Genomic DNA, 12580 nt, shown 5'->3' on the forward strand with positions numbered 1-12580 from the left:
GACCCCGCCCACACAAGACCCCGCCCACCAAACAACCGTCCACACAAGGCCCCGCCCACACAGGCCCGCCCACTGAATCACCGCCCACACAAAGGACCCGTCCGCCGAATCCCCGCCCACAAAAGCCACGCCCACCAAACCACCGCCCACGCAAAGACCACTCCCACAAAGGCTCGCCGCCGAATCCCCGCCCACACAAGGCCCCGCCCTCCGAGCGCGCCTCGGCCCAAGCCCCGCCCTATCCTCCGCTCGGACCACGCCCCTCAGGCCGCTGCGGCTCCGCCCCGCCCACCGAGTTCCGCCCCGAGAGGCGGCTCTCCCGACTCGAGTCCACCCACCGGGCCCCGCCTCTGAGCAGAGTCCTCCCACTCACTCCCCCGCCCGGAAGCCTCTCCTCGAGCTGCGCTCCCTCCCCCTCCGTCCCTCCCTCCCTCCCTCCCTCCCTCAGAGGCCCACCCCCGAGCCTCACGTGACCCTCAAGCCCCGCCCTCCCTTCCCTCCACCGACTTCCGCCCCGCTCGTCATAGCCCCGCCTCTCTCGGCCCGCGCCTCCCCGCGTCCCGCCCCGCCCGCCGGCGCCGTGACGTCACCGCCCGCGCCGGCGCTTTTTTGTGACGTCGGCGCGCCGCCCCGCCCCGCCCCGCCCCGCCCCGCCCCGCCCGCCCCGTCCCGTCCCGTCCAGTCCAGTCCAGTCCTCCGGGGCGCGCGGCTTCCCGAGTCGCCCGCGGAGCCGCTGGCCGCGCCGTCCCCGCCGTCCCCGCGGGCGGGCGGGCGGGCATGAAGGACGATGGACGGGCTGGACGAGGTGTCGGCGCGCGAGCAGCACTTCCACAGCCAAGTGCGCGAGTCCACGGTGAGCCCCGTCCCGAGCCCCCCGGCTCCCTCGGCCCCGTGGCCCGCCCTCGGCGCCCCCGAGCTCCCGCGCGCCTTCCCGGCCCGCGGCCTCCGGTCCCGCGCCCCGGGGGACCCGGGAGCCGCCTGGCGCTGCCGGGGCCGGCGCTTGCCCCTTCACCTGCTGGGCGCTCGCTCCCACGCCTGCCTCCGGGCGCCCGAGTCCCTCCCTGCGCAGTGGGGCTTGGGGCAGCTGGAAAGGGGCCTCTCGCTTCAGCCGCCGGGCTCTGCGCCTCAGGGTCCAGCCGCCGCAGCTGCCCGCCTGCTCTTCCTCCTCTCCCTTTCCCAGTGCCTCACCCCCGCGCCTGGGGGCCAGGAGAGGAGGCAGCCACAATCACCGAGGGACATAGGGAGCCCGGTCGTCACTGATGCGTGGGATCGCCCCCAGCCCGTCCAGCTGTTTCTGACCGTGCCTTCCTCGAAGCTGCAGCGGTTTAAGCACCCCCCTGTGTGTGTCTCTGGGAAGCCTCTGCTCTGGGCACACACGGAGGGGCTGTTGGCCAACAACTCTGACCTCACCGTCTGAATCCACACATACACCTTTGGTTTCACAGTACACAGTCCTGCCTGCCTTGCGCTCTTCTGTGTGGGTAGCGCCCTGGGTGACGCTGTCGGTGGCACACTGTGGGTGGGATTGTGGGCTCTGTTGGTGACATGATGCTGTGCACATGATGCTGTGACACTGCAGGTGATGCTGAGCAGGTAGCACAGTGTGGGTGCTGCTCTGCGGTGACACTGACGTTTTGCAGGTGACACTGTCTATGGGTGATGCCTGTGTGGTCATGCTCCGTGGGCATCACATTGTGCATGTGGCATTAGGTGACCCCGTTGGGTGATGGTCTGTGGGTGATACTGTTCGGCTTTTTCTCTGAGGATTTGGAGGGACCTATTCTGCTGCTCAAGAGCATCACTGCTCTCCATACCCGTGCAGTGCCTCTTCCACTGTCTCTCTGTACTCTCTGCCTATCATTGGAGCACCATTCACATTCTTGGTTAAAGTCTAGGAACCTGCATCTTGGGGGTTTGGTATCATGTTGGTTATGGCTCTGCTTGTAGTCCACCATAAGCTCTAGTCCAGGTTCTTCTCCAGACTCTTGTCCTAGAAGCTGAGAGCCCCCACAACAGCTGCAGAGTTGCATCCAGGTTGGGTTGGTCCAGGTTTGCAGTCTCTGCACGGCCCAGCCAACTGGTGTGGGGGCTTTGAGCCTCTCCTCAGGGCCCAACTGCTGGCTCAGAAACTTTTCCACCCTAGAGGCATCCTGTTCAATCTGCATGTTTTAGTCATTGAGTGCTTTGATTTTTCTGTCTTGCCTCTTCCCCCCTTTTTGTGATAGAATACTCCCAGATGTGAATTGCGTGTTTCAGTGTCTAGGGTTCTTGAACACACTCTACTGTGCTGCTGCCACTGCCCCCTCTGCTGTGTCCTCTTCTCCAGAAGGCTGTCCCCATTTCCAGTGGAGACCCCTGTTCATCATCCTCCTGGCTCCTGGGAATCCAGGACAACCCTTAAATGATCCTAGCAGTGTTTCCCACATCTGGCCTTCCCCTCTGCTGTGTCCCTTTCTCCGTGTTTGGAATTTGGTTGAAGAGTCCACTTGGGGACTTGTAGGTTTCGGTCATTCTGAAGATGGTTTGAGGCAGGCCCCAGACTCCTGCAGTCTTGGTGGCCTTTTCTTGGTACATTTTGCATGGATCCTGGCTTGCTGTTTGCCTCTGTGCAGGGTATTCCTAGAATTCTCACAGCCCCAAGAAGGTTCTTATTGGGGCTGGAGAGATGGCACGGAGGTAAGGCATTTGCCTTGCATGCAGAAGGCCAGTGGTTTGAATCCCGGCATCCCATATGGTCACCCAAGCCTGCCAGGAGTGATTTCTAAGCATAGAGCCAGGAATGACCCCTGAGCGCTGCTGGGTGTGACCCAAAAACCAAAAACAAACAAACAAAAAAGAAGGCTCTTCTAGCCCCAGGGGATGCCATGCCCATCCCATATTGAAATCTGCTGACCAAAGAGACTTTTTCCTTCCTCTAGCATCATGGTGTGTCTAGTCTTGCTCAGCTTCAGCAGCTTGTTGTGTGAATGGGATGGACGTCCTCCACTTGGAGCATTCTCACCACCTTCATGGTTCTGAGCCTCTCATTTCTCCATGGCACTGGGTTTCTGCTAGGAAACCTAATGGACTCTTGGCCCAGCAGTGGAGAGCAGGATCCCTGTGCCCACAGTACTCACTGCTCTGAGCCATGAGCATGGATCCATGATGCTCAGCGTGGGCTCTCAGTGTTCAGTGCTCTGCCTCACAAACATGGGCCCACGCTTGCTCAGTGCTCTGCCCTGTGAATATGGGCCCACAGTACAGAGTCCTGTGAACTGATGTACAGACGTGGGCCCAAGGTGTTGATCCATGTGGATTGACCAGTGAAATTGGTACATGTATCCAAAGTACTGAGCACCACAAATACTAGCATTCTTTCTATATTCAAGTATTGGGTTTGTGCACATACACACACACACACACACACACACACACACACACACACACACACACACAGGCAGTGCTTAGAGGTCACTTCTTTTATTTTTTTTCAGAGGTTACTTCTGGTTCAGAGAACCATGTTAAGTTCTGAGGGCCTTATGTTGGGGATTAACTGGTTGGCTGCATGCAGGGCAAGTTCATACTTGCTGTACCTTGGTACCTGGGAGTTTCTTTCAACAGCGAAAACACCAGTTTTAGTAATTATTTCTTTCTTTTATTCTATTTTGTTAAACTTCTAAGTGCTTTGCCCTTTTTTGAAGATATTTTAAAGGAACTGCTTTCTACATGTTATTTTCATATGTTTGAAGCTGGTATAGATAACATTAAAGAGGGCTCTTTGATTCTGAGGCAGTATTAGATCTCACACGAAGCCCAAACCCAGGGTCTGGAGGTAGTATTTATTTTATTTTATTTTATTCTATTTTATTTGGTTTTTGGGTCACCCCAGCAGCGCTCTGGGGTGACTCCTGGCTCTGTGCTCAGTAGTTGTCCCTGGCAGGCTCGGGGAACCATATGGGTATGCTGGGATTGGAATCAGGGTCCTTCTGGTGTGGCTGCTTGCAAGGCAAATGCCCTACCGCTGTGCTATCTCTCTGGCCCTGGAGGTAGTATTTTTTTTTTTTTTTTGGTTTTTGGGCCACACCGGCGGTGCTCAGGGGTTACTCCTGGCTGTCTGCTCAGAAATAGCTCCTGGCAGGCACGGGGGACCGTATGGGACACCGGGATTTGAATCAACCACCTTTGGTCCTGGATCGGCTGCTTGCAAGGCAAAGGCCGCTGTGCTATCTCTCCGGGCCCGGAGGTAGTATTTTTTAAGTGGCTAAGAGATGAAGGCTCATGCATGTGCCTGATTGCATTCGATCCCAGGCACCAGAGATCCCCGGGGCACCAGTAGGTGTCCTGGTAATCCTGACATTGCAGAGCTGACCTGAAACCTTCCCCTCAGTGCTCACAGTGAAGTGCTCACCTTGTTGGTCAGGAATCATCAGAGGGGAGATCCCTTCCAGACCTCCTGACCACTCTTGGCCCACCCCCAAGTACAAATCAGAATGAGCTAAGATTCTCTTCTGAGTATATGGAAATAGATCAGGAAATATTATTATTATTATTATTATTATTATTAATATTATTATTTGCTTTTGGTTTTTGGGCCATACCTGGCAGTGCTCAGGGGTTACTCCTGGCTGTCTGCTCAGAAATAGCTCCCGGCAGGCACGGGGGACCCTATGGGATGCTGGGATTCGAACCTCCGTCCTTCTGCATGCAAGGCAAGTGCTTTAATCTCTTCGGCCCCGGCCATCTATTTCTAATGCTGTCTGCACAAGGACTTCCTGGAAACTGAGTTGTAATATTACAGGTGTTCTTATGCTTTGCATATTTGAGAAAAAAAACTGCACAGAACTTTACAAGGTGTTTTATTTACACAGGTAACTAGAAGTTAAAATCATGAAACAAGCTTTTTTGGAGGCACCTGGTTAGAGTAGCTCCTTCCCTTCCCTTCCCTTCCCTTCCCTTCCCTTCCCTTCCTTTCCCTTCCCTCCCCTCCCCTTCTCTCCCCTTCCCTTCTCTTCTCCTTTTCCCTTCTCTTCTCCTTTTCCCTTCCCTTCCCTTCCCTTCCTTTCCCTTCCCTCCCCTCCCCTCCCCTCCCCTCCCCTCCCCTCCCCTCCCCTCCCCTCCCCTCCCCTCCCCTCCCTTCCCTTCCCTTCCCCGCTTCTTCCCCTCCCCTCCCCTCTCTTCTTTTCATTTCTTTTCCTTTTCTTTCTTTTTTTTCTTGCCACACCTGGCCTTGCTCAGGGATTACTCCTGGCTCTTCACTCAGAAATTGCTCCTGGCTGAGCCAGAGAGATAGCACAGTGGTAGATGGTTTGAATCCTGGCATCCCACATGGTCCCCCATGCTTGCACCGCCGGATGTGACCCCCAAAATAAAACAAAAACAAAAAGAAATCACTCTTGGCAGGCTCAGGGAACCATATGGGATGACGGGAATTGACCCGAGTTCACTTGGGTTAGCCATGTGCAAGGCAAATGCCCTCCGCTGTGCTATCACTCTGGCCCCAGGAGCTTTCTAAGTAGTTTCTTTTTTTTTTTTTTTGTTCAGTGTATGCGCTTATATAAGGCATCAACTTAGTAGAGGTACAAAGCTCGTGCCTTGGTGTTCTCAGTACTGGCTGCTGTAAGGGCAGGCAGAGTGGCTCCTATCAGAGGACCCCCAAGTTAGGGACTTTAGCTCTCAGAATGTACACTAGTCAGTAGCTTGCAGTCAACAGGAAGCTGCACCCTCAGTCCATGCACACAGCCTCGCCTGCCGTGCTGTTCAGTCAGGGAGGCCAGAGCCACGAGCTGGGCAGCATAATGGGGCTGGGCACTTGCCATGTCCTCTCAAGTAGATGGGGTGAACCATGCACCTTAGATCCATGCTGGTCCGTCAGTTTTGCAGTACTGCCTCCCAAAGGGGCTGTTCTACCCGAGAGTACAGGACAGTCTGGGCCAGTGCAGGGGGTGGATAGTTGGGGGCTGGGACAGTTGGGGGTCTGGTGCCTAGTGCTTTTGATACCCTCCCTCTAAGGTCCCTGCTAGCCAATTGAGGGTCTGTACTGAAATGATGAGTGTGAAAAGTGTGTCTTACACAAGTCTGGTAGAAGTAGAGCTTTTCTGAGTGATCGTACTCAGTTCCGCTTGCTCAGTGGGCTTGTGATCCATCCACACTCAGTGGTGCCTGATCCCTACAGCCTGGGGCAACCCTCTCATGCTATTTGTGTGGTCCCACGGAATCCAACTATCCACCTTTCATTCACTTCCCGGTATCTGCTCTCTGCCCTGGTTTGCCAGCCTGAGGCAGGGAGAAGGATTTGTACATTTTTTTAAAAATTTATTATTATTAATTGTTATTTGATTTTTGGGTCACATTGGCAGCGCTCAGAGATTACTCCTGGCTCTACGCTCAGAAATCGCTCCTGGCAGGCGTGGGGGACCCTATGGGATGCCGGGATTAGAGCCACCGTCCTTCTGCATGCAAGGCAAACATCCTACCTCCATGCTATCTCTCTGGTCCCCTACACATTTTATTTTGACTCTGGATGGTTTGGGAGATGGACAAGATACTGCCCCTTTGTGTGAGTGACTGTGTGTGTGTGTGTGTGTGTGTGTGTGCCTGAGTACACAGCTCCAGAGGGAGATTCTGCTGTGGTCTAGACCCTGTGCCCTAAACCCTGTGCCCTAAGCCCTGTCCTCTGAGTCTTGTGCCTTGTGCCTTTACTTTGATGTCAGTGCCATGAGTTCTGTACCCTGTACCTGGTCAAGATTGTCCACTTTGGGTGAAGTGGCTGGAGAGAGGTCCTGAACCTTCCTCCTGTAGATAGATCATCTGCAGAACTGTGACAACTCCTCGAGCCTGGAACATTCCATAAAGCACAGAGAGAAGTGAGGAGATGGGGGACATCAGTGACTCTTACTTCAGCAGCACAAGTCACCAATGGACCACATTGAGTTGCAGCACATGTGCGCCACCTGGACAGGACAGGAGCTGGCTCCCGACACTGTGGGAGAGAGCTAGCCCAGTCTAAGTGCCTGCTGCAGCTGGCATGCTCGTGAGGGCAACCCCTTGTGCTTGGCAGGCACTGACCTGGGGCTGGATGTGGTCTGGAATCTCACAGTTCCAGGGATTTGTAGCACCAAGAGAGTGACCTGTGCTCTCGCCTGTGTCCTGTGGTGCCAGCCTGGGCTCTCTGTCTTTCAGATCTGCTTCCTCCTCTTTGCAGTCCTCTACGTCATTTCCTACTTCATCATCACGCGGTACAAGAGGAAATCAGGCAAGTGCACCCCTCGAGAACTGGAGCACAGTGCTAGGCCTGTTGGGGGCCTAGAAATGCATCCCCATCTCCCAGTGCCTGTCCCCTCAGTCAGGCTGCTCAGGCCTCTGTGTAGCCAGCCAGGGCGGGGCTGGGCTGGTGCAGGGTGGATGTGGCCATTTGCTTCTTGCTAGGGCTCTAGCTCTGGGGCTCTGCCTCCCCTCCAGGGGTGGCATCTCTCGCCCAGTCTGTCCTGCAGGTGTGCTCTGAGAAGGCTCCAGGCATAGGCATAGGTCATAGGCATCCACTCAGCTTAATAGCCCCTCAGCAGAAACCTAGCTGTTCTGTGGTTTCTGCAGGTTTCTGTTTCCTTGAGTCAAGGCCCTTCTCCTGGGTGCTAATTTGGTAGATGCTGGGCATCCTGAGGGGTCTTACATGGGGCTGTCATGGCTCCATGTCTCTGCTGTGGGGTGGCCAGTGGCTGGGTTCCACAAGTCTTCAGCACAAAAGCCCACAGATTCAGGATGGTATGCGTTTTTTTTTTTCTTTTCTTTTTTTTTTTTTTTGGGGGGGGGTCACATCTGGTAGCACTCAGAGGTTATTCCTGGCTTTGAGCTAAGAAATCACTCCTAGGGGGCCGGAGAGATAGCGCAGTGGTAGGGCGTTTGCCTTGCAAGTGGCAGACCCAGGACAAATGGTGGTTTTAATCCTGGTATCCCATTTGGTCCCCCATGCCTGCCAGGAGTGATTTCTTTCTTTCTTTCTTTTTTTTTTTTTTTTTGGTTTTTGGGCCACACCCAGTGATGCTCAGGGGTTACTCCTGGCTATGCGCTCAGAAGTCGCTCCTGGCTTGGGGGACCATATGGGACACCGGGGGATCGAACCGAGGTCCGTCCTAGACTAGCTCTGGCAAGGCAGACACCTTACCTCTAGCGCCACCTCCCGGCCCCGCCAGGAGTGATTTCTGAGCAGAGAGCCAGGACTAACCCCTGAGCACTGCAGGGTGTGACCGAAAAACAAAAACAAAAACAAACAGACTTAGGGGACCACATGGGATGCCAGGAATCAAACCCAGGTTGGCCACTTGCAAGCCAAATGCCCTCCCTTGCTGTGCTGTCACCCCGATCCCAGCCATGCATCTTTTTAAGGACGTTTGGCCTCAGGTTTTATATACTGTAAGCACAAAAGGAGAGAGACTTAATGAATCCAAGACCTCATTTGAAGGGAAGCTGAGGGGTGAAGGGCAGGGAGAATTGAGGTCAATCAACGAATGATGAGTACAGGGGCTTGGTGATGAGACCCCAGGCCTGGCTTAGTCAGGAGAGGGGCTTCAGTTGGAAATGGAAATCCTGGAGCTTCCTCCGGAGCTGATGGTCTGAGGGGCCTGGCTCTCTGGTTCCTTTGACTGTGAGGCTATTTAGGGTAATTATGATTAAGTATATGGTGGGTCTGTCACAGGAGGGCATGCAGGACAGCTGGCTGGGCTTCAGGGAGAGCAGGCTCCAGGCCTGGGGTCGTCCAGCTTCCTTCTCTACAGTTGGACTATTGACTTCTTCCTTGAGCTCAGCCCTTTGTGTGGCCACCAGGTTAATAGTGCCCTCAGCCCTATTATGTTTCCTTCACCACTGATTGTGTGGGAGGTTTTACTTTCCATGGGAAGTTCTCACAAAATAAGCAGGGTTTTGTTAGTCAAAAAAAGGTATATTCTGTTCTGTAGGATTTAAATTTGCTTTGTATGGAAATAAACATATGCTCTTAAAGTTTCTGTGCTTTGCTGCTTTTAAGTTATTTTATGATGTTAGTAAAGTATTTTTGCATGATAAAAACATTATCTTAACATTTTACAGATGAACATGAAGATGAAGATGCCATAGTCAACAGGATTTCGTATGTATTTATTATTCTTACTATGATTACTTTGGCTTTTGGGTCACACCTGGTGATACTCAGGGCTTAGCCCAGGCTCTGTGCTCAGGAATTACTCTGGTGATACTTGAAGTTCATATGAGATGTTGGGAGTCAAACCCTGGTCCGCTCCATGCAAGGCAAGTACCCTATTCGCTGTGATTCTCTCTAGCTCGAATTCCATGTGTAAAGTTTAGTTACTTAGTTTTTAATTTTTCAGACATAAGTTCTGGAAACTTAGTGTTGGCTTTTGGGATAGATGTGTGGAAAAGTACCTTTAAAGATTTCCACACTTTTTTTGGTGTGTTTCTTCCCTCAACATGGAGGTGTGAGCCCAGCTGATAGGCTCGATCAGCTCTGTTTTATGTGCTCAGTGGGGAGACCCGGGCAGACAGAGCCTCAGTGGGGCTGCCTGTGGCCTGGCTCTCTGCTGTCTTCTGGGATGTGAAACAGGGTATGGGGCACAGGACTCAGGGCATAGGACACAGGGCACAGAACAAGGACATAGAAGCATTCTTCTGGGACATGTGACTAGATGGTCCTTCCAGCTCTGAGTTTGAGCTCACAGGCAAGAGGTGAAGTGCCGTAGGGGACTTTGTGTACTGTCCGCTCATTGAGCCCCTCACTTGATAACATGGGAGGTTGCACTATAGTCTAGGGTTTTGGGGAGATCATCCTTGGCTTTCTACCCCCACCCCACCCCCAGCACTGTTTGCTCCATTTCTGCAGGGTCTGGTCATGGAGGAGTATCAGCCCCCTGGCTGGTGTACACTGTCCTGGGGGTTAGGCCTGAGGTGCTCCCCACCCTGCTGGCATCTCCTGTTTCTTCCGGTGACTCCACCATAGCAGAGTCTTAGACAGCCACTGTGTCCCTAAGCTGGAAGCTCCTGTCTTGCATTTCCAGATTTTTTGTCCTGCTGGTCTTGAGGACACCCCGGGGCTGGGCCTTGCCCTTCCCTCCTGATCTCTGGACACGGTGCCTGTGGGAGAGGACACCCCAGACAGCCTCTCCTGAGCGCCCAGATATGATGCTGGAAGGAGCTAGTCACAAGTGTTCCAGTGAGGAATGTCCAGAAGATGGGGTCTTTCAGCATTGGTTTGATGAGCTGCTGGGACTGTGGGAGAGATGCGTGGCTTTGTCTTGGGGTACTGACTGAGGTGACCACTTAGTGCTACCATTGAGCCAGGCTTAGCTGTCTACGGAAACACGCTCTCTGTGTTCATGGTTGGCTCAGAGAAAGACGAGCTGAGCGAGAACTGATCTTGCCTTCTCTCCTGAGACTCCCGGGCTTCTGCCCCCAGAGCCCAGTGTCGTCTGAGAGACTGCTCCTGGGGACAGCTGAGCTGGAATGAAAGAGCTGGGGCAGGGGCTCTGAGTGGGGCCACTGACCGAAGCATTCCTTGCAGGGTGCCGGGCCACAGCTTTCTCTGGGCTGGACAGACCAGCGGGCACTCCTGCACGTGGTTTGGACCAGCTTGGGTCCTGTTGGGGGTGTGGTGGGTCAGTGGGCACAGGGATAGCTCTTGTAGGGCATACGCAGGCATCTAACACGGGAGCTCCAGGGCTGTGCTCACATTTTGACCTAGCCCACCTGACTGTTTCCCTCTGTGGGAGCCATTCTGTGGATCTCATTGTCCGGCACGGATGACACACCCCATCTGCCAGAGGGTGACCCATGTCCTGCCCAGAGAGCCCATGGCTAAAGCAGTGGGTGGATTGGGGTGGTGCTCCTCAACTCCCCACAGCCTGGCTTGTGCCCCAGAACCCCTGGAGGTATCTGCGAGCCATTTATGAGCTTCCCGTTCTGGGAACCTGAGAATAGAGGTGAGTCTTTCTGGGATGAAGGATGGCCCCTCTGCCAGGGCTCGGGATGGGGAGCAGCACCTCCCTCCCACCCCTCAATAGTCTGCTTCCACCAGACTCAAGATTGTCTGGGTGGAGTGTGTTTCTGCTGGCTGCCACAAGAGGGCGCCTAGCTTCCAGCTGCTGGGAGGATGGGTTGTTCAGTGGGGCCTTCGTGCCCCTGCCTCTGGGCCTCTCATCTGTCCAGTCTCTGTTCTTTCTGCTGGGCTGCTGTGAAGTGAGGCTCCTTCGCGTGCCCGGGGTGTCCTTGTACTGCTGCTTTATTTTGTTAAGAGTTGTTGGGAGTGGGCTGTGACCCTCTGTCTCTCCTTTGCTCCTCCTGGGCCTGGCTGCTGAGTGGGTGAGTCTAGGCCATTGGACTGTAAGTGTATGCCAATTCAGGAAGCCTGGGAGCTCTGTGGAAAGTATTGTCCAATGTTAAGTGTGTTGTGAGTGGAAGGGTGGTAGGTAGTCCAGAGTAGCCTTTGTGGAGTCCCAGGGTGGTAGGTAGTCCAGAGTAGCCTTTGTGGAGCCGAAGGGATAGCATAGTGGTAGGGCATTTGCCTTGCACGTGGCTGACCTGGATTTGGTCCTCGGCATCCCATTTGGTCTTCTGAGTCTACCAGGCATAATTTCTGAGCACAGAGCCAGGAGTAACCCCTGAGCCACCAAACGAAACCAAACCAAACCAAACCAAACCAAACTAAACCAAATCATACCCTTTAGCTGGGCCCTTTGCTGCTGCCTGCGGGACCCTGCAGTTGGCTCCTGCTGGAGAGTTTGTGAAATGCAGTGGGGTAACAGACTAGGGCTTCAGGGGGCTGAGTCTAGTGAGTATGCCTATGTTTAAGTGAGGGTGTGAGGGGTGAGAGCCCCTAGCCTCTCCCTGCAGAGAGCCTGCTTGATCTAGACCGAATCCACTGTTTGTTCTCTCTCCATCTGCCCTGACCCACCCACGTTCCCTTATTCTCTGACTCACTTCTGCTTTCATCTGCCCCTGATGTACCCCTGCTCCCATCTACCTAACCCATCCCTACTCCCATCTGCCCCTGATGCACCCCTGCTTCCATCTGCCCTGGCTCACCCTTGCTCCCATCTACCCCTGACCCACCCCTGCTCCCATCTCCCCTGATGCACCCCTGCTCCCGTCTGCCCTGGTCCATCACTGATCCCATCTGTCCCTGACTCACCTGTGCTCCCTTTACTGCTCTCTTCACTCCTGCTCCCCTCTGCCCCTGATGTACCCCTGCTCTTATCTGCCCTGACTCCCCGCTGCTCCCATCTGCCCTTGACGCCCTTTCTCCTCCAGATTGTTCCTCTGCACCTTCACACTGGCGGTATCTGCGGGTGCTGTTCTGCTCCTGCCCTTCTCGATCATCAGCAACGAGATCCTGCTCTCCTTCCCACAGAACTACTACATGCAGTGGCTCAACGGCTCCTTGATCCACGGTCAGTGTAGTATGGCTCGCAGGCTACTCAGGTTTTCCTTTCGTTTCCACCCATTTCTGCTTCCTTGGCTCATCATCCGAGTCCCCATCCTCAGAAAACCAGCAGCTGCCGAGCAGTCCTAGTTTAGTCTTGCACTACCTTTCACTTTTACAAAACAGGGCAGTTTTTCTCTG

At 54.3% G+C, this 12580-nt stretch overlaps 1 protein-coding gene across 1 annotated transcript in view; it reads left to right on the forward strand.

Moving 5' to 3' along the window:
- The first annotated feature begins 674 nt into the window (after positions 1–674).
- LMBR1 (limb development membrane protein 1) overlaps positions 675–12580 on the forward strand; it is a 71343-nt gene continuing 59437 nt past the window's right edge. Inside the window, exons 1-4 of the mRNA XM_049785278.1 lie at positions 675–853; positions 7159–7231; positions 9058–9097; positions 12268–12407. Of these exons, the coding sequence (XP_049641235.1) occupies positions 788–853; positions 7159–7231; positions 9058–9097; positions 12268–12407 (319 nt within the window). The 5' untranslated portion in view covers positions 675–787. The remainder of the gene's footprint in view (positions 854–7158; positions 7232–9057; positions 9098–12267; positions 12408–12580) is intronic.

This window comes from Suncus etruscus, chromosome 13 (genome assembly GCF_024139225.1).
Source record: "Suncus etruscus isolate mSunEtr1 chromosome 13, mSunEtr1.pri.cur, whole genome shotgun sequence".
In the NCBI taxonomy this organism is placed as follows: domain Eukaryota; kingdom Metazoa; phylum Chordata; class Mammalia; order Eulipotyphla; family Soricidae; genus Suncus; species Suncus etruscus.